At 34.4% G+C, this 20,437-nt stretch overlaps 1 protein-coding gene across 7 annotated transcripts in view; it reads left to right on the top strand.

The window, feature by feature from the left end:
• LOC111060134 (mitotic checkpoint serine/threonine-protein kinase BUB1) overlaps positions 1-15,503 on the top strand; it is a 52,465-nt gene extending 36,962 nt beyond the window's left edge. For all 7 annotated transcript variants that reach the window (XM_039439936.1, XM_039439935.1, XM_039439934.1 and 4 more), the window contains 7 exons: positions 1,146-1,340; positions 3,174-3,343; positions 7,255-7,374; positions 8,591-8,718; positions 10,514-10,673; positions 13,234-13,340; positions 15,006-15,503. In XM_039439936.1, the coding sequence (XP_039295870.1) occupies positions 1,146-1,340; positions 3,174-3,343; positions 7,255-7,374; positions 8,591-8,718; positions 10,514-10,673; positions 13,234-13,340; positions 15,006-15,186 (1,061 nt within the window). In that variant the 3' untranslated portion in view covers positions 15,187-15,503. The remainder of the gene's footprint in view (positions 1-1,145; positions 1,341-3,173; positions 3,344-7,254; positions 7,375-8,590; positions 8,719-10,513; positions 10,674-13,233; positions 13,341-15,005) is intronic.
• The last annotated feature ends 4,934 nt before the right edge of the window (positions 15,504-20,437 follow it).

The raw sequence follows: 20,437 nt of genomic DNA, 5'->3' as shown, positions 1-20,437 counted from the left end.
AATGCTAATTTTCTGACTCCAGATGTTTAAAGTCTGGAACTTAGCTAAATCCCGAGCTCGGAATCCGGCCCTAACGCTGGTTACAGAGCTCGACCGACTGTCAGTGCGTACGTCAGTCGCGCTTGTCTTTTCCATTGATATTCCATGTATCCGTACAGAGCAGGACTGACGGCACGCATGCGCACGGTCAGGACCATGCGTTTTACACTGCGTACGAAGACCATCGGTCGAGCTCGTGCGCATCCGTTCCATCGGTCGACTGACGCGCTATTGAAGCAAATAGAAGCTTTCAGAGCTGTACTGATCAGTAGTCCGATCGCAATAATAACAAATGTGCTGACACCTTTGCCCGACAATCAGCTGATATTGAAATGAATGAATTCAATTAATAGTGTCATATCAATTCAGAGTTTTTCTATACATTTCTTCAATCATTTCTAAATTTTTAATTGGAAAAATCATATATTATTATTATTATTATTATCTAAATTTATTTGATCCATAGCTTAAAGTGACTGCAATTATTCCCAATGATGATACAAGCTCGAAATAACTCATCAAAATTTCTGATGGACATTCAGAAGTAGTTGAAAAATTTATCTCCATCCTCAAGCAATAATGTAAATATAGTACTGAATTCCCCTTGAAATGCTCTTTGGGCGACCATCGGGTGAACTTGATATCTTCGTCTTTTAATCTTTCGTTTACGAAGATAATAAGCTGCAATTAAACAATCTGTAAATGCGTCCATTTTGTGAGTTAGAAAAACTGATGTATTGGAAAAACTGATGTAAGGGACTTCATCTAGGGTAAAATGGTATGAAAAAAGTCAACGGACGTTTTTCAAATGAGCAGTACAAGATAAATTTACAAGATGATTCGTATGGAAAGGATGGTACATACGCACTGACGGTTGGTCGAGCTCTGTAACCGGCCTAAATCTCACCGAAAACAGTATCAGAAGCCAAAATGAATTATTATTTCGAACAAATATGGTGCCATCTTCAGAGTGACTGAAAGTATATTATAGTGATATTATTAGACAATATTCCAGTGTCTCATTATGGATAAATATCTCACCAAAAACAGTATCAGATGTCAAAATAAATTATTATTATTTCGAAATATTTGGATCTATGTTTCAGAGGAAACCGAGGAAAGCCAGCTGGAAAAACTCGTGTCTCAAATCACAATCGACGACAATTTCGATCCATTTTGTCCCAATTTTGTGGCCAATCTCCTCTCCTCCATCAATTTTCCTCAAAACCACCATGCAGCCCATATGGTGGGTATAGACAGGGATGTGCCGCTTCTTCCCCATAATGCTACCGTTACTTTGGGTGAGTAATCCAATATTCTTTCATTCTTTAGTCGTATAATAAATAGTTTATACCATTGAAATTGTTAGATTAGATCTCTTTACAGATAGAAATAAATGATAAATGCTAGATCTATTTACAGATAGAAATAAATGATTGACCGAGCGAAGTGAGGTCTAAGATTCAAGTCGACGGTTTGGCATTTCTCTTAATGTTTGAATGTTTAGATGTTTGAATGTTTAAATGTTTCTATGTTGCGCATTTACGGCGAAACGCGGTAATAGATTCTTATGAAATATGACTGGTATGTTCCTTTTTTAATTGCGCGTCGACGTATATACAAGGTTTTTGGAAATTTTGCATTTCAAGGATAATATGAAAGGAAAAAAGAGCCTCCTTCATACGCCAATATTGAAGTAAAAATCAGACTATAGAATTATTCATCATAAATCAGCTGACAAGTGACTACACAGATGTGTGGAGAAGCCAGTCTATTGCTGTATTTCCATAAGGTCTATAGTTTCAATCAGGTACTTGTGGATGAGAATACTGCGTAGGTTTACTGTTCACAGAACTACTAGTAAATGTTGAAATGACAATTTAAACAAAAATTCAAAAATTATAGTAACCACCCCGAAGACTTCTGCTACTACAAATATTGACCACTGAGTGAACAGTTAGAAGGAAAATCCAAGAGCGTTACTATCCAAAAATTCTCTATCTACTATCCAGAAGTCTTCAGGGTGGTTGGCAGCATTTAATTTGTATGTTCGTTTTGTAATTGGGCTATTATAGATTACATAATAACAATCTTCGTAAGTATTGAATTAATTGGAAACATTTTAAGCCAGAAAATAAACTTGTACTCATATCTCATATACAGTAAAAACCTTCTCTATTTAATATCATAAATATAAATATTTTCTGATTAAGTTTTTTTTTCATTGTTGTTAAATATATAAATTTATTTTACAAGGAGAAGGAATATTACAGGCTTAATTTGTCCAGATCAGTTTACATTAGAACAAGTTAATTATATTATAGTCACAATCCTATGCAACAGTACAAAAAAGTAAAGACAAACAATAAACAAAGCAATTATAATAATATGTGAGACGTGCAATGAAATAGAGTTGATTAGTATTTGCTTATTTATAAGTAAAATATAAATCTTAGTACCCTTTTAAATTATTTTATCACATGTTTCGGACATTATTGTCATTTTCAAGTAAATTTATATCTAAGATTTTTATATATTTATATTTTATATACTCAAATCAAATCAACCGTTACAAATGCCGTTTGATTGGCAACTGATTTGATTTGATTTGATTTGATTTTATATACTTATTCATTTATTCCCTTATTCAAGTTGCTTATTCAGAATTATTTCCACAAAGTTGATAGTTTACTATTTATCAGCTTTTTCTCTCCCTTCGACAGGCGTGGCTCTCTCACAAGTGTGCCATGCATTCGAATTCACTTCTCGTGGGAACGCTACATTAATTAATTTATTCTCCAAGTTCCAGAGTCATTCAACAGTCCCGGAAATATTACTGTTTCATAATATAGTCTTAGACGATTTTTGTAGGTGCGGCCAAATGTCGACGGATGGCTCTGGGAGTAAGGCTACACACACATCGATTTTTGTTCGTACGATTTTTTCCGTCCTTATGAATTCTATTAGATTAAACAGATGGTGTTTGTCAAGTTCTGTTTAATCTGATAGAATTCATAAGTACAACAAAATATCGTGTGTGTGTGTGTGTGTGTGTGTGTGTGTAACTGGCTTAAGTATGTGGAATTATTTGCTTAATTGTATAATTTAAAGAATTATCTCTTCTATTACTACAGGTAACAAGGAATATCGCATAGAAAGCGAACTCGGAGAAGGCTCTTACGCCCGGGTTTTGAGAGCTACCACCAACAAAAAAATTGTTGGGTTAAAACTTCAGAAACCAGCTTTCGCCTGGGAATATTATATCGCCAAGGAAATCCAGACTCGGCTGAAGAGTTCACCAATTGTAAGTTGAAATTGTAGTTTATAGTCACATTTCTCTAACTGATTTATTGAAACATTAAGGGCCGTATGCACAGTCAAAACTGAAATTAATCAGCTGGTGGCTTTAACTTAAAATGAATCATAATATAACAAACGAGACTTGATACGGATTTAATCTAGTTTAAAATGAAATTTAGTTTAAACTGTCACTGTGCAAACGGCCCTAAAGCCTAGTTTATACGATGCCAAGTGGCGAGACAATTGTCATAAGGCAACTGACTTGCATGAAATTATTGTCTTCGTATAAAAACACTTCAGGCCAATTGTCTTGCCAACTGTCCCGACAATTCAACTGTCTCCGGGAGTAGACTGATGACAACAGGCTGGGCCCAGCGAGCCCCCCCACCACTCGGAATCTCAATTGTCGCGCCATTTGGCGCCGTATGAACGGTGTAGGCCAGTGCGCTGTCTTGTTTTTGGCCAGCTCAGCCAAAGCAATGCATTGTGTGAGACATTTTCTAGGTTAGGTTAGAGCTCTTCTAAATTTCGAACGAAAATGGCACCTAAATAGGAGGGGCGATATGAATATTAAATTCCTTGAGCTTTATAAATATCAAAGATGTCTATGGGATCAGAGAAACAAATTGTATAAGGATAAGAATGTGCGGCAAACTGCGCTCGCTGCAATTGCCGAAGCCATGAACGTTCATGGCTTCGGTGCAGCTGAAGTGAAAACTAAAATAAAATCGTTTCGTGGTACGTTTAATGTTGAAATAACCAAACTCAAAAATAGGTCAATCTCAAACGACGAACATTCGGCCATGTTTTCGCCTTACAGTTTTCGGCTCTCGTGGCAATAGTTGGCCCCGTAGAAACATTGTCTCGCTCAGCTGGACTGGCCTTGGACAATTGACAACCACGTGATGACAATTGCCCTCGGATAATTGTCTCGCCGATTGGCATCGTATAAACTAGGCTTAAAAGTTTAGACCGTGAGTTAAAACATGAACCTGTGGAAGGGATTTAAACGTGAAAAGGTGGTAGGGATTTAGGGGTGGGAATGTCTCTCTCACACATCTTCCCCTCTCACTCTGCATTCATACGGCCAGTGTAGAGAATATTCCAAGTGTGGGTGCCGGCCGCCGAGAGCAAACTGACCAAACTCTTCCCCCACCATAATAAATGCAGAGTTGAGTCTCATATGGTGTGGGTCGAAGGTTCATGTTATAACTCACGGCCTATACCCTTTTTATTTTATCTACGACCATGTTATAATATAAACATTACAATGTCACAGTCAATCCCATAATAGGGGTCTTTTCGCAATGGATTTTCTAAACTATACTATAATGAGGATTTTATGCAACGACTTGAACATTAAAACACGGTTTCTTACGCTGGCGGCAGCTTTCAGTTTATCAAGTTTCAACTAAATCAAGTTTCCAGTTTTACAAGTTGAAAATTCTTCAAGATCTCAGTTTATCAAGTTTTCAGGATGTCAAGTTATCATTGCGTCAAGTTCTCAGTTTACCAAGTTTCCAGTTTGTCGAGTTCTCATTTCATCAAGTTTTTAATTAACCAGGTTTTCAGTACGTAATGTTTTCAGTTTGTCAAGTTTTCAGTTTGCCTTGTTTACAGTATTTTAAGTCTACTGTTCACTCTCTTTGATTAGCTTTTTACATATTGTTATTGTATGCTAGTTGGTTGATTTCTAACATTTTACAACAAGTCGGCAATTTTATATTTTACTTGAATGATCGTAGATAAAATAGTCTTTTCCTCCACCTACTGTCAAAAGTACTTACTTTACTCCCTGAAACATGATACTAAAGTGTCACTTTTTCGCTCTCGGTACTAAAAAACAGAAAAACTCCCTAGGGAGTAAAAGTGACTCCATTTAAATAACATGGGAAGCATCTCTATTTTAAAAACGTACATTTGGAATAGGTCAGAAGGTCTAAGCTCGTATGAGGAAGCATATATAGAGCAGTCATTAAACCAACTAAATTCAATACCTCAACCAGACATTTGATCGATATATAAAATTTATGTTTGTATGCTGAAATTATTATTACAAACTTCATATCACTATACTAAAAAAATGTATATTTTTTTTCTTTTATTCCATGTTATTCAAAATATCAGCCAACGAATATTACTTATTAACTAATCAAATTTGAAACGGGAACTTCATCATAGCTGTAGTTTTGGCTGTCATTGTTGTTACAACTTTAGCCGACAGATAGTGCTGTCGGAGGAGAACTGTGATTACAAGCCAGCTGTTTCTGTTTACTTTTTAGATTATGTTGTAACACATTGTTTGGTCACATACGTTTTTAAAAATTATTTTATTAGCAGTTTTTATAAAAATGTAGGTGGAGGAAAAATGTTGTGTATATCATGAGTGAAAAATGTTTTTTCTCCCTCAGGAAAATTGTTGCCCTCGGCTTTGCCTCGGGCTTCAAACTTTTCCCTCAGGGAGAAAAAACAGCACTTTTCACTCTAGATATACAAATAACTATTACAACAGTTTTTATAAAGTATTTAATGCAGCTAAAGTAAAGACTAGACTCTAGTCTCTTTTCGACACAGCATTTGTTTTCAAATGGTGACACTCAGACCAGTCGACTCTTGTCTCCGCGACCTCACGACTGTGAGACTGAGTCGAGCCTCGACTTGAGTTGCGTAGTACCGTGCATTTTTAATGAAAATTGAGGTTGTTTTATAAAAGTGATTTTTTATCATTTTAGATAAGACAATAATAAGAATTAAATAAGACAATATATTGATAATAATACTAATAATTATAAAATTTGTTACGTGCTAAGTAGTGACGAATTAAATCTTACATTTTTAATAAAGTAAAGTTACAAAACTGAAGTAGTGACAATGAGCAAGAAAGTCGTAAGGTCGAGAGACTGGAGTCGTACGATTTGTGTCGAGGTAGTGTGAGTTGAGTCTCGCTACGCTCGCTCACTTGTGGCCCTCATTATTAAACTGTTGTATAAACTACTAATATCAAATCGTTTCATAATAATCACTTATAACTATCATTACTAATGAAACTAGTTTGATAAAATAAAAGAGGGTCCTTGATAGCTTTTATTGTTTCATTCAAAAAAATCAAAATCTTTATTTCGCCATACAAAATCACTAGAATTATTTCCAATTAATAATACAATAATAATTGAAATATACAGTACACTGCTTTACATTTACACTGCTATATACATTGTACATTGCTTTAAATTATAGTATTAATTTTACACAACTTGTTTCTTCTTCTTCTTTGGCTGTGCCTTATCCCATTTAAATGGGGTCGGCATTCCTTTCTCTTAGTCTGCCTCTCCACAAGGCCCTATCCAATGGCTTCCTCTCTCCTCCAACCACTCTCCCGCAAGTCAGCCGCTATTCTATCTCCCCACCTCATCCTAGGTCTACCTCGTCCTCTCACACCATCCAAAACCAAATCCTGCACTCTTCGTCCAACATAATCCTCCTCCCGTCGCTGTACATGCCCAAACCACCTCATCCTTGTCTCCTGCATTTTCTTTCCCAGTGGTCCAACTTCTACAGTGCCTCTGATCAATTCATTTATTTTATCTCTTCTTGTAACCCCACATATCCATCTTAACATTCTCATCTCAGTCACTTCCATCTTTCGTTCCTGTTTCTTTGAAATAGGCCATGTTTCTGTTCCATACAGCATAGCTGGCCTCACAACTGATCTATACACTTTCCTCTTAATTTGACAATTCACTCTCTTATCATAAAGAACACCACTCATTTCTCCAGTTTACACAACTTGTTTATTCACTTGAAAATCTGCAAGACTGGCACTATAGTCAATTTTGCACATTTTAATTACCTAATGTATTACCTTTTCTTTCGAAACTTTTATGTAAAATTATGACTTTTTGAATTTGTTTTCAGTTGAAGGGGTTCATGAGTATCGACTGTGCCTATATGTTCAGAAACGCAAGTATTTTAGAAATGGACTTTGCGCCGTTTGGAAATCTTCTAGACGCCATTAACAAAGTTAAAGCTGCATCGGTGAGTTTATTAATTAATTGATAATATATTCTTCAATTTATTAATTTGTTTGTTCGTTTATTTTATTGTTTATTGTATAATAATATTAATAATATTGATTGATAATTATTTATCAGTTAATACATTTGTTTGTTTATTTAATTGTTTATGCATTAAATTATCTCTTTAATTCATCTGCAATTTTTCATCCCCCATTTTTTAAAAGAAACAAAACACTATTGACAAGTTTAATCAAATTTGAAGCACTATCTCTCAAACTAATTTGTTGAATTATGTTCTTCAATTTTAGTAAATTTACAAATACACTAGTAGACTCTACTTTAGTATCAATTACATTTATCGTTTATTAAATTTGAAAAATCTTTTGTAAAGATTTGTAATTGTAAAGCAAGTTCTTGTAAATTGGTAGTCGAGTCTATTAGCTATAATGAATAATGAATTTATTGCCAAATACAAGAAATTTCTTGTATTGTATATTGTAATTGGCAATTTATTGCCAAATACAAGAAATATCTTTACAAATAAAAATAGTCATTAAAAATACAATAGTTTTTGGCATGACTGGAAAAAGAAGCCTTCAGTCTTTGGTTCAACTCATACTTACGCGACTCAGGTCGAGAAGAGACTCGACTCTAATCGAGAGCATGTGCTTTCAAATGGTGACATCGTGGAGACTAGAATCGACTGGTCTGAGTGTCACCATTTGGAAACACATGCTCTCGACTAGAGTCGAGTCTCTTCTCGACCTGAGTCGCTTAAGTCTGAGTTGAGCCTTTGAATCTATTCAGTTAACTACAATTGCAACGAACTCTGGTATATGGCTTGCCATTGTTGAAAAGATTAATTTCCACAAAATGATTGATTTTCACACTTATTTATGACATTTAAATCCATAAAGTTTATTTCATGTTCAAATTTAGTATAAGCTTCTGCAATGTAGATAGGGTTCTGCAATGCATTTTGTATGTAGATTTAGTTACCATCGTTATATTTGTTGACAATTTATTTTGTTACTAGCAGATTTTATTCAACTTTGTTTACAAATAATCACGTTTTCTCTTTTGTATGAGTGTTTATTTTATTAATGTATTCTCAATAACTCTCGAGCATATCACCTCAATTACTAGCCTTCAAAGCATGTGTTTTTAAAAAGTTGCATCTATGTTTCTGTTGAAACCGAAGATTTATTTGTAGTATTTTGATTTTTTTTCAACAGGGGAAACAAATTCATGTCAGCATAGCTACGTTGCTATCAATCCAATTGTTCGATATAGTGGATCATTTGCATAAATGCAGAATTATTCACGGAGATGTGAAACCTGACAATTTTGTACTTTTTTCCATGTAAGTTTTTTTTTAGTCCAACCTTTTTCCTTATCAGTTTCTCTTACTCTTGCACCATATATTCACCAATCTTTTTTTCCTCCTCTTTACTTTCCACTGAATAATTGTTATAAGAATGCAATATTGACAATATGATATTTGGTTTGATTTTGAAACTTTTCAGTTGACATGATATGAACAATCTACAATTATATTTCCATTAGAAACAATAAAGCCGAAATGTATATATTACCTGTATGGGTAAACAAATCAAATCACTTTTATTTCGACATCATACGATAATAAATACACTTTACATTAGGATATAATTTTGTGGATTTTGAACCTTAATTATATCCTAGGCTGAAGTTCGTTAACAAAACAAATTTTGATAAGCTGCGTTTACATCAAAGTTATTAACAAAATGTTGAGTTAACAAAACTTAATCCTTATAGATTCTATTAGATTGAACATAACTTATCATACACATAATGACTATATGTGTTTGCCAAGTTCCGTTTAATCTAATAGAATCTATAAGGATTAAGTTATTAACATTTGTTAATAACTTTGGTGTAAACGCGGCTTTAGAATCAAACAAAAACATCAAAGTAATTATGGATTTTTTTAAAAGATAAATGGACGGTACCATCAGATGCTCTCCTTATTTTAAAACTCCTGAGAGGCAAAAGTACGTGCTTCCGACTACGTTTAAAAAGTATTTATAAAATATCATTGTTGTACCTTTTTTTTGAAAAGTTTTTAATATAAAATAACAGATTAGAAGCACAAATTGAAACAACTAGTTTAAAAAAGGGTACTATGATGTTATTTTATAAATAAAAAATAAGTAACCCTGAATACATACATTTTAAAAATTAATTTAAATGACCTAAGCTACTCTTTTGAAGCAAATCGTCTAATGCTGTTAATGGTTAATGTTTGTTAATGGACCATTGCTGTTAATGCTTCTGTAGAAAAATATAATTTATTTATGAATCAAATTTCATTTATTATTTATTTATAAAGGATGTAATGCTCTTGTGAAAAATATCATTCACAGTATTTAATATGGAAATTAAGGCCCGGTTGCACCAAAGCCGGTAAAATTTAACCGGCTTTTGTGCAACTGGATCTAAGAATATTAATTGAAAAACTCGTAATGTAATGGTTTTGTGCGAAATATGATTTATTCATTCGATTTGTAGAAATTAACCTTCCGGCAGTAGCGCTGTTGTAAAAAGTACAACAAAGTCAGTTTTTTTTTTTGCTACACAAAACTATTGAATGGGGTGGTGTCAGTGAATGAGTCACCTATGCATTCCAAAACTTTCTCCCCATCACTCTACTGAGTTGCAGTATCAACCGAGCAATGGTTCAGTCTTTAGGTGCCATTTAGTCGTGACAGTGCATAAGTGATAGGGAAAGACTGTATACGGGGACTGTAAACGAACCAATAACACAGAATTGATGGCTTTGCTTGGTGCACCTTTTTGGGCCACGAAATGGTAATCATCCAAATGTTTATATGCGTAAAATAATCCAATGAGATGGGAATAGTAATTATACAATTAATTAATATGTTTTGACAGGACAGTAAACAGAGTACATAACACTTGGAAAATTGGATGTTGTACAAATTACAACACGCGACTGCTCGTGTGATTGAGTAGGGCGCGACTACCGGAAGGTTAAGAATAAGAATTGAGATAATCTATATGTAATGCTTTTGTGAAGAACAACATAATTCTACTTATGAAAATTGAGGATATGCATTGGGAATCGAGCAAATCGCATGGTTGTTGGTTTTTTGTAGACCGAGCTCAGATCCTCACAATATCTGCATCAAGTTGATCGACTTCGGCCGAAGTATTGACATGTCCCTACTGCCTGATGGTGTCGAATTCAGACGCGTCGTCAAAACTGAGGATTTCCAGTGCACAGAAATGAGGGACGGAAAACCGTGGACTTACCAGGTTAGTTATTTAATTATCTGATTATACCAGATCGTAGAAACTGTAGGGAAAGATTCAATAGACACAGCCTATAGTGAGGTCCTCGTTGTAATGGCAGTGGAGAAGGATAGGAGAACAACGTTGCAGATCCTCCGTCTTGTCAATGCCTTCTATTGACGCTAGCTGATACAGGTTTATTGATATAATATTAACTGTTATCCTCATGTAAAATAATCAATGATATTTTATTAAGCAAGAAATTATATTTCTCTATAATTTCATAATGAATTCTCATAAATTAAGATGAAATATTTTGTTAATTAATTATTAATTCTACATTGTTAAAAGACGATCTTGCAACAGCAAGGCCATAAAGAGACAGCGCTATCCTCTTTGTTGAATGATAGACTAGGATAGCAATACCATCGCTAATCAAACACTGCCATTATAACGTGGACCTCACTTTAGAAATGTTATTTTATTGAATTTTGATCGTTAAAACAATGTTGCTAAAGAAAGGTTTTTGTTTTCATAGTGAGACTTAGACGTTATAAAGTCAGTCAGTGGAAATGATAGGTAAGAAAGAACAACAGAGTTCCTGATTCTTTGTTACCAGATAGATGTTATACAAATTATTCTGTTTATTGTATTATTCTGTATCTGTATTATTGGAGTAACACTGACAGCCGACAATAAGACCAGCTAAGAAATATGCAACAGGATTATGATGAGCAATCGAGCATATTTCGCCAAAGGATTTTTAAGACTCATCTATTTCACTATCCATGACGAACTGCTAGTTAATAATCCGTTTTGAACTATTTTCAACGACTCTATAGACTAATTTTTGAATATTAGTTATTAAAAACTAGTACTCACATGTGGAGCGCTTTCGGATTTTTTAAAAAGGATTTTTTTATTGAGTGTTGAAAATTGATTTTAAAAATTCGAAAGCGCTACACATGTGAGTACTATTTTTTAATAACTAATATTCAAATATTTGACTGTAGTGTTATCGAAAATAGTTCAAAACGGATGTTTAAGAGTATAATCAAGAACGAACAATTTAATATTATTTACCAGAGTTTTAGCAGAGATTGATAATGGTGTAACAACCGAAACTGGTCTCTCTACTTTTAATAAAATCTGTGGTTTTAACCTATCAAGACCAACTAAAGTTAAAATGTACAAGACGTTAGTCAGACCGGTTGTAACTTATGGAGCTGAGACATGGACACTTCTGAGCAGAGATGAAAGAGCACTGAAGTCATTCGAGAGAGAAAGAAATGTATCGGAGGATCTGGGGACCAGTATGTGATGGAGGGGTTTTGGAGAACCAGATACAACAGTGAAATTGATGTTGGGTGAAGGAAATATTGTAAGATTTATACAGACAAGAAGGATAGAATGGCTTGGGCATGTGGTGAGGATAAATAATTATGGAAAGGACGCCACTCAGACTGCTGGATGGAAGAAAGAGAGGGAGGCCGAGAGATTGATTGATTGAGTACTTTATTTATGTAGATTACAATATATACTGGCTTATACACTTATATACAATAGCTTAAAATACAGCAAAATTATAGATGAATTTACAAAATATAAATTAAGAAAATAATTATTGAGCTGTATATGATATGAAAAAAAGCAAAGAGAGAGATGGATGAATGCGGTGATTGGTAATCTGCGTGTGCTGGGCGTATCGAACAACTGGCAGCAAAGAAGAGACAATTGGAGGTGCTGTGTTGAGGAGGTCAAGGCTCATCAAGGACTGTAGAGCCAACTAAAGTAAAGAAAGTTACCAGATAGATGTTATTCAAATTATTCTGGTTCATCTGATGAAATATCAATTTCTGATTGAACAATCCTATCTCAAGTATATTTTATTAGTCGAGAAAGTATATTCTCTCATGATTTAATATGTTCAATATTAAGATGAAATATTTTGGTTTGTAGTTCATTATATCTCTTCATAGTCAACAAACGATTTGGCAAGAGTGCGGAGGTAGAAAAGGATAGATCTATCTATTATAATGTCAGACAAGGATAGGCTTATAGTATATTTATTAACTGGACCCCGTTTCAATAATTACTAATTATTATTATTTGCCAATTCTGTTGTACTAATTCCTCTGACTTTTTTTATTTTATTGGTATCTTTGATGTTTGTTACAACACTTTGTGTACTAATTCCTCTGACTTTTTATTTTATTAGTATCTTTGACGTTTGTTACAACACTGTGTGTTTTATGACAATAAAATTTTAATGTATAATTGATTTATTGATAGCAAACCAATGTTAATCAGGTGCTGAAAAAGTGGACCTCATTATAGTTCATAAATTTAATTGAAATTTTTTATCCTAACTATAAATTTTGAATTTGGCTGGCTTGGAACCGGAATTAAATTGGGGGACGTGGAGGTATTTCTCGGACTTTGAACTTTCTATGGAACAGGCACAAGTGAGGAAATTAGGTTCATTAATAGGTCCTATATAATATAGTTCATTAGGTCCTATATAATATACTGTATATAGGCTATACATTTTTGATTTAATATGATGAAATATTATTTTTCACAGACTGATCTATTTGGTTTGGCCGGTACAACTTATCTTCTACTGATGGGAGAATACATGAAAGTCACTAAGAGAGGAAATGAATGGGTGCTCCAGAAAAATCTGCACAGGTAAGCAAAATTAACTCATTCTTTTATTTATTTATCAAATCAGCAAATTAGGAAACAAGCAATAGACTAAACTTCTTTTTTAGAGGTATTGACTAATTACCGGTATTACCCAAATAGATATTAATATGATACCTGATAGTTTTTAGACTGCATTAATTAGTACCCTTCTTTCTGGTTTCATTTTTTTCTATTGGTCAATACTTTAGTCATCTAGTATAAAGACGAATGAGCTAATTTTTTCTATCCTAAAATACTACTCGTTCCTTTCCGCATGCCTCTGGATCTCGGTGGACACCAGGTCAACGTGCAGGTCTCTATGAAGATCGCTGTTCCCGACATACCAAGGAGCATCCACAATGTTCCTTAGCACTTTGTCATTCAGGTTTCTTGACACGACTTTTTTCGGAAATTATCCATTTTCAAGGTTTAAAATTCCGAAACGAGTCGTGTCGGAAAAATGTTTGTGTACTGTAAGTTGTTATTGTATTCCTCGAAAAATAAAAATATAGGATCAAGTATTCTAATCTGGTGCCGGCCGTGTTGGTCTAGTGGTAAGGAGCATTACAAACTTGAGCCTGCTAGCACCGTCTGGTTCGTGGGTTCGAATCCCGGGGATGGCATGGGCATTTGATCATCTCATCAATATTCACAAACGCACTTTCCATTACTCACACACAAACAAAAACCTCATGTGGGCATAATCCGCAATAAAAAAAACTGTCCAGGATTTCTTTCTCTGTTCAAGTTAATGCTTGGTAGACACAGATAATAAATGACAATATTAATCTACAGTTTATCAGCTATTATTCGATGATTTTTACAAGAATGAAAAATTTATAGGAATAAAATCAAATAAATTTTATTTCCCAGAATGTTAGATACAGAAATGAGTTGAATGATACAATGATATGAAGGAAACACCCTACAAAAAAAAGTTTGATATGAATTAAGTTGGAAGATGGAGAAATATTCATTTTTATTCATTTATCACATTGTGTACAAATACTTAACATGAGGAAAGGCACAACAGGCTCATGCCCAAAACTGTCCCATTTTCAATTTATACTATACAGTCCAAATCAAAATGTTGGTGATGTCACTTTCACTTTTTAAAATACAATTTACTACCAATTGAATGATTTAGTGAGGTCTTCGGACTGGTGCGCGGAGGCGGTTTACCGCTCCCGATGTTGTCGGAAAGATGACCAAACTTGATCATTTAGAGGAAGTAAAAGTCGAAGTTTATTAATAGGAATGAAAGTGATATGAATTAAATTTGAATGTGGAAAAAGATTAATAGGACTGAAAATGAAATGCATTTTTAATTTCGACCATATAATATTGCAATCTAACTATATATATTAGCGGAGTTTCAACAAGTAATTTTTCATTCTTTTTGAAGAGGATATAGAATAATTATTATACTTTCTATTGACACAGAACTGGGTAATGAGATTCTGGTATTTAATAATAATTTATTTTCTTATTTTCACCAAAATAAATAAAAAAAATGTATTTTTGAAAGTCCCAACTCCGCCTGATAAAGATTTTTTTCATTTCATTTCAAAAAAATGTTATATTTTAGTTCCATATATATTGTTTTTATCCATCAACACACAACCGGAGTTTTTCTTATTTTAAGTATTTTTGTATAATTTCTTCCAGATACCTTCACAGAGAAGTATGGCTGCCCATCTATGAGGAATTACTGAACGTGGAATCTTGTTCCAAACTACCAAATCTATCGGAATTGCGCAAAAAACTGCAGAACCTACTTGTATCCATGGATCAGAAATGGCTTTCGCACTGTTTAATGTCATTCGGTAACATTCTGCAAGGTCGCTAGAGTTATTCGACATTTTTTTAGAGTTTGAACATTTTTCGTTCCATGAAAGGCCACTACAGTTATTCGACATTTTTCTACAGTTTGGACATTTTTCGTTCATGCAAAAATGTTGAGGATTTTCCTCACTATATTCTTCATAGTTGTACTGTTCTGTCATGCTAATACCAGACGGAAAATAATTGAAAACGCGATAAATAATGTTAAACTTCAAATATGATAAGATTAAACTTGAAATAGATGAGAGATTTTCTCAATATTTTGATAGTTGATGACAGTTTTTCTCATTGTCGAAAAATGATTAAAATCTCAATTTAATTGAAAAAAAATAGATTATAAAGTTAAATATCAAATTACTTTTTATATTTTATACCATTCATCTTCTATGTATTTTTATATTTTATACCATTCATCTTCTATGTATTTTTCCATTTATCATTCAGTCCAAGCTAGTTTTTTCGTTTCTTAAATTCGAAAAAACAGCAGAATTTGAATTTATTATTATGTCATATTTTAAAATGAATAAATAGTTACTATGTGTTTATTCCTTCAATTATGTATTATTATATTGCTTCATCATTTTATATGTGAATTGGAAAGCTGATTAAACTTACTTGAACCTTTGCAGTTTGGACAAATAGTTTATCATTTTTGATTACAACTCTATGAATAATGCTGTTTATCATTAGATCAAAGACTATCTTTGTTTATTGCATGTAAATAGTACACTTTTTATGATGTATGTAATCAAAGTTACATGTTTCGCTTATTGAAATGATAAATGAATAGTCAATAAAATTGTTGACACAATGTACTGAAAAATTATTTTAAAATCTAACTATTCCAAGCCACTGTAAATATTATAAGACAGTAATACTCTCTCAATTTCAAGTCTGTTTTGTTAATGTTTTACTGTATTTATTCAATATTTTTTGTATCTAAATAGGTCTACTCAAACTTTTTAGATGAGATTTTTCAAGTGAAACATCTTTGTTTCGTTAACTTTTTCCATCTTATTCAAAAGATGATACTTGTTCTAGAGTTATCCAGGCTTTTGTCTTGAAAAAGATTTGATAAGATTGCTTCTATCACTTTTCTGGAAACTTATTGCTCTACCTACACTAAGTTACTGTATCCTAAAAGGTCTGTAACACAAGATACTCATTTTTATACATTCAACTAAAACATTTATTGCATAAAAATATAAACGATTGTACTTGTAGTTCTTTTATATCTTGGTACTTGTTAGATTTTATATAAAATATTTTATAAAATTTATAACTTGGTACTTGATAAATTTTATAATAATAATAATATTTAATAACGTGGCTGGCTCAGGTCTGGCTCTACAGAATGGAAACTGTATAGTTGTTCTTCCCAGGGGGGGGGGTACCATATTCTTCCGGAGACTCAATGTGAATGTCATCTTCTGTTACAATTTAATCACAAGGTAGGTGGTTAACGTTGCATGAAGAATAAAATATTCATGGTTTTAGAATGCACTAAAGCGGGTTAAACTTAAATGGAGGTAAATTTTACGGAACTAATCAGAGGGGTTTTTGAGAAGATGGCTTCTCCAATTGGCTCTCGTGGAATTAAACACAATTAAAATTCAACCGGCACTTTGAATTTCAAATTAAAATTTTGTGAGTGTCTCAGATCTGTTTATAGTGAAGTCCACGTTATAATGACAGTATTTGATCATCTTCAGTTTTGCTATCTACTATAGTGTACGCACATAACATAAAAGTTTTGTTCAACTATTTTTTAAGGTAAAAGTAAAGGTGTAAAAGTAAACGTTGAGTTTTAAATAGTAACAGTCATGTTAATTATTATTCGAAATGTGTTGATAATTTTAGATAACGAATTGTTGAAATACTTACATATTTGAGATATGTCACGCTACTACGCTACTGGTGGAACATGTTAGGGTGAGTCATTGCACCCTAACTCGGCAGTGTCTTGAGCTATGGAGCTCTATGACTGCTCAAAGTAATAACAGTGCTGAAGTTGGGGGTTCCTGATATATAAGACCTTTAGTAGAGCTTGGCAATTTTATCTTTATTTATTTATTATTCTCTAATTTTTTTCTTTTCCTAATATTAATTAATATCTGATATTCTAATTCTAGTTCAATTTTTCATTTAATTTTCAAAGTTAAAATATATGTATGATTTTTTTTTCTGCCAAGTCTACTTTTATGGGAGAAGTGGTAATGGAGAAGGGTTCTCTCCTAGGGAATGGAATACTGTGAACAGTGGCTGACTGACAATCAGCTGCTGGCACCTTTACAGCCCAACTGCTAACTGTCAATCAGGCCACCATTGTTGAAATGGGAGTGGCTTGTGGGTTTGAGGTGGTCGTGGTATTTCGTACATCTGCCTTATTGATGTACGCCACGAGATAGAAGCTGTATCATGAAGCTTTCGAGATGTGAGCTGAATGAAGTTGAGTAATTGAGGGGTACTGGCATATTCATAGAGTAACCTGTTATTCACAGTGTAGTGAGAGTTGCAGATGGTTCTTATGAGTCTGTTTTGAAGGCCAAATAGACGTTTTCTATTGGTCTTCGATAGATATGGGAACCAGACTGGGGCGGCATAGGTCAGATATGCCCTGATGATGGCTGTGAATATGAGCAGCCGAAATTTCAGGGGGAGTGAAGGGGTGACAAGTAGGGGGAATAGTTGTACAAACAGCACACGACAGTGTTGAATTTTCACTTTAATGTGTTGTTTGAAAGTGAGTGTTCTATCCAGAGTTACACCTAGGTACCGTACTTGACGGTATGGGACCATGGCAGGGCGTGGCCATGGATTTTGAGAGTGGGAGGAAGTTTAAGGCGACAGCCACACATTTAGTTGGATTAATCTCTACCTTCCAGGATGAACACCAGGATGTAAGCAGGTTTAATTGCTCTTGAACATTCCTGGCCGCCCTATTCATATTCATGCTGCTCGAGTGGAATGTGGTGTCATCAGCAAATAGACTTGTTTGAACTGAAGGTAGAGATGGCATGTCATTGATGAAGAAGGAGTAGAGGATAGGTCCAAGCACAGATCCTTGGGGGACACCTGCTGTTGCTGGGGTGAGAGCTGAAGAGTTTACTGAAGATGGGGTTCGGTTGTGAACTTCAAAATACCTATTAGTAAGGTATGACTTGAAGAGTCTTATTGTTGAAGGTGGAAAGACAGATGAAAGTTTATATAGTAGTCCATCCAGCCACACAGTGTCGAAGGCTGCTTTGAAGTCTATAAAGACTGCAGCCACGTGCTCTTTCTTGTTGAAAGAATCTGATAACTGAGAGCAGAATTTCATTAGTTGCAGTGTTGTTGAACAACCTGCACGAAATCCAAACTGCTCTGGCCTTATCACACTATCTAATGTATCTCTTATATGTTTCTCCAGAAACATTTTCTCAAAAAGCTTTGAGAAAAAGCAGGGTATGGAGATTGGCCTGTAGCTGGATGGTAGGGTGGAGCGTTTTCCTGGCTTTAGGAGCAGGAATAATTCGCTCTTTTTCCATTCTGAGGGGAAGTGTTGGGTGTTCAGAATGGAATTGAAAATTACAAGCAGGTGTTGGGCTAGCTCTGGAGGCGCATTTAAGATGGCCTTCCCAGAAATACCATCAAGACCTGGGGCCTTTTTTGGATTTGTATTTTTAAGTGCATTTGTTATATCTCCCATTGTAAAAGGTGAGAGATTATTTGGGGTGGGGTCTTGCACTGTTACTAAAACACTGTCAACTATTTTTCTAAAGTGGGTGTCGAGCTCTTGACTATGAGGGACGGGGGGATTTGAGAAGTGAAGTTCTAGATGGGAGGCAAACTCATCCACTTTCTCTTGGTCTGAGAAGATTAGCCCATTTGGGCCCTCAAGTGGAGAGTTTGGAGGTTTTTTCTTGAGAAGTTTTCGGGTAGCTTGCCAGGCTGAGTTGGGTGGCAAAGAGGTGAGGTACTCTTCCCAGGATTGGAGGCGATGTAGTTTCAGTAGTTGAGAGCATTTGTTTGATGCTCTATTGAATGCATATTTGTCAGCAGGAGCTCGTGTTATCTCCCAACGTTTGCGAGTGCTGCGGCGCTCTCTGAAAGCCACTTGAATTTCAGTGGGAAGTAGTGAGTGTCGTTGGGGTGGGGCTAAGGAAGTGTTATCAGCTAGTGCTGTTTTTATAACTTCCGTAATATTTGCTGTATGAGCTTCCAAGTCGACAGTGTTCGAATGTGTGCTTGGAAGGATGGGAATAGAGTTTGACACACTTTCATGATACTTCCTCCACTTCACTGTAAGGCAATGTGGAGGTGGTCTTGCAATGTAGTCGGGCTCACAACAGTGAACAACACTGGCAGGTGATCTGAAGACAGGTCCTCGACCACCTCAACCAGGGAGGTTCTTGTGAGTCCCACTGACAATGCATAATCCAATATGTCAGGTTGAGATATGTCAAGGATAACAACGCATGCGTAATTCGTTGTAATTTCCTCAAGAGAGGATTCGTTCGGAAGTTCTTGACTAGTGCTGCTACCAAGTGGTCAGTATTAGAAGTACACGCTCTGCTGCCTAAATCTTGATCACGTCTTGATTTCTTCGTTGTTTTGATTTTTTGATGACAGTTGAAAACTGCCAGAAGAGTGTAGTGTGGATTCTCTGAGTAAATTTCTTTTAATATTTAATTAATAATTAAATTTTTTCGTGTGAATTAAACTACACAATACGGAGCTAATCATACAATTATTTTGGCAGTCAATTATTAAAACACCGTAAGTAATAATACTATTATTAGTCTTGTTTATGATAACCAAAGTCAAAGTTGTAGATTTGATATTTTGCTAATTCCCAATTTTCAGTATATTGTTGATGAATAGTGCTACATGTACTTGGAATAGATTTCATTTAATTTGTCAAGTTTATTATTTGATCTTTATTATTTAGGGTTAAGACCGAGACCTACACTTTTTAAGTCTGATACAGTTGTTTCTTGTTTGCTAACTTTCAAAGTTTCATGTTAGATTATTATTCACACTTCACAGCCTGAAAACTGTCTGTATTTTATTGTTAAATTTCCATTACCTGCTAAAATAACAGTTAGTCCCATAAGTTTATAAAATCATTTCAGCTAATAAATGTCTACTTAGCTGAAATAGCCTAATAATGGTCTGCAGACCAGTCATCCTTTTTGCGACAGTTTTATGAGTTTATCTACCCTTTATGCGGTCAAGCTGAAGACTGTCTTTATTATATATTTCACTCCTGAAAT

Source organism: Nilaparvata lugens, chromosome 13, assembly GCF_014356525.2.
Source record: "Nilaparvata lugens isolate BPH chromosome 13, ASM1435652v1, whole genome shotgun sequence".
Lineage (NCBI taxonomy): Eukaryota > Metazoa > Arthropoda > Insecta > Hemiptera > Delphacidae > Nilaparvata > Nilaparvata lugens.
The sequence above is the reverse complement of the archived record's forward strand: the minus strand, read 5'-3'. Positions and strand labels throughout refer to the sequence as shown.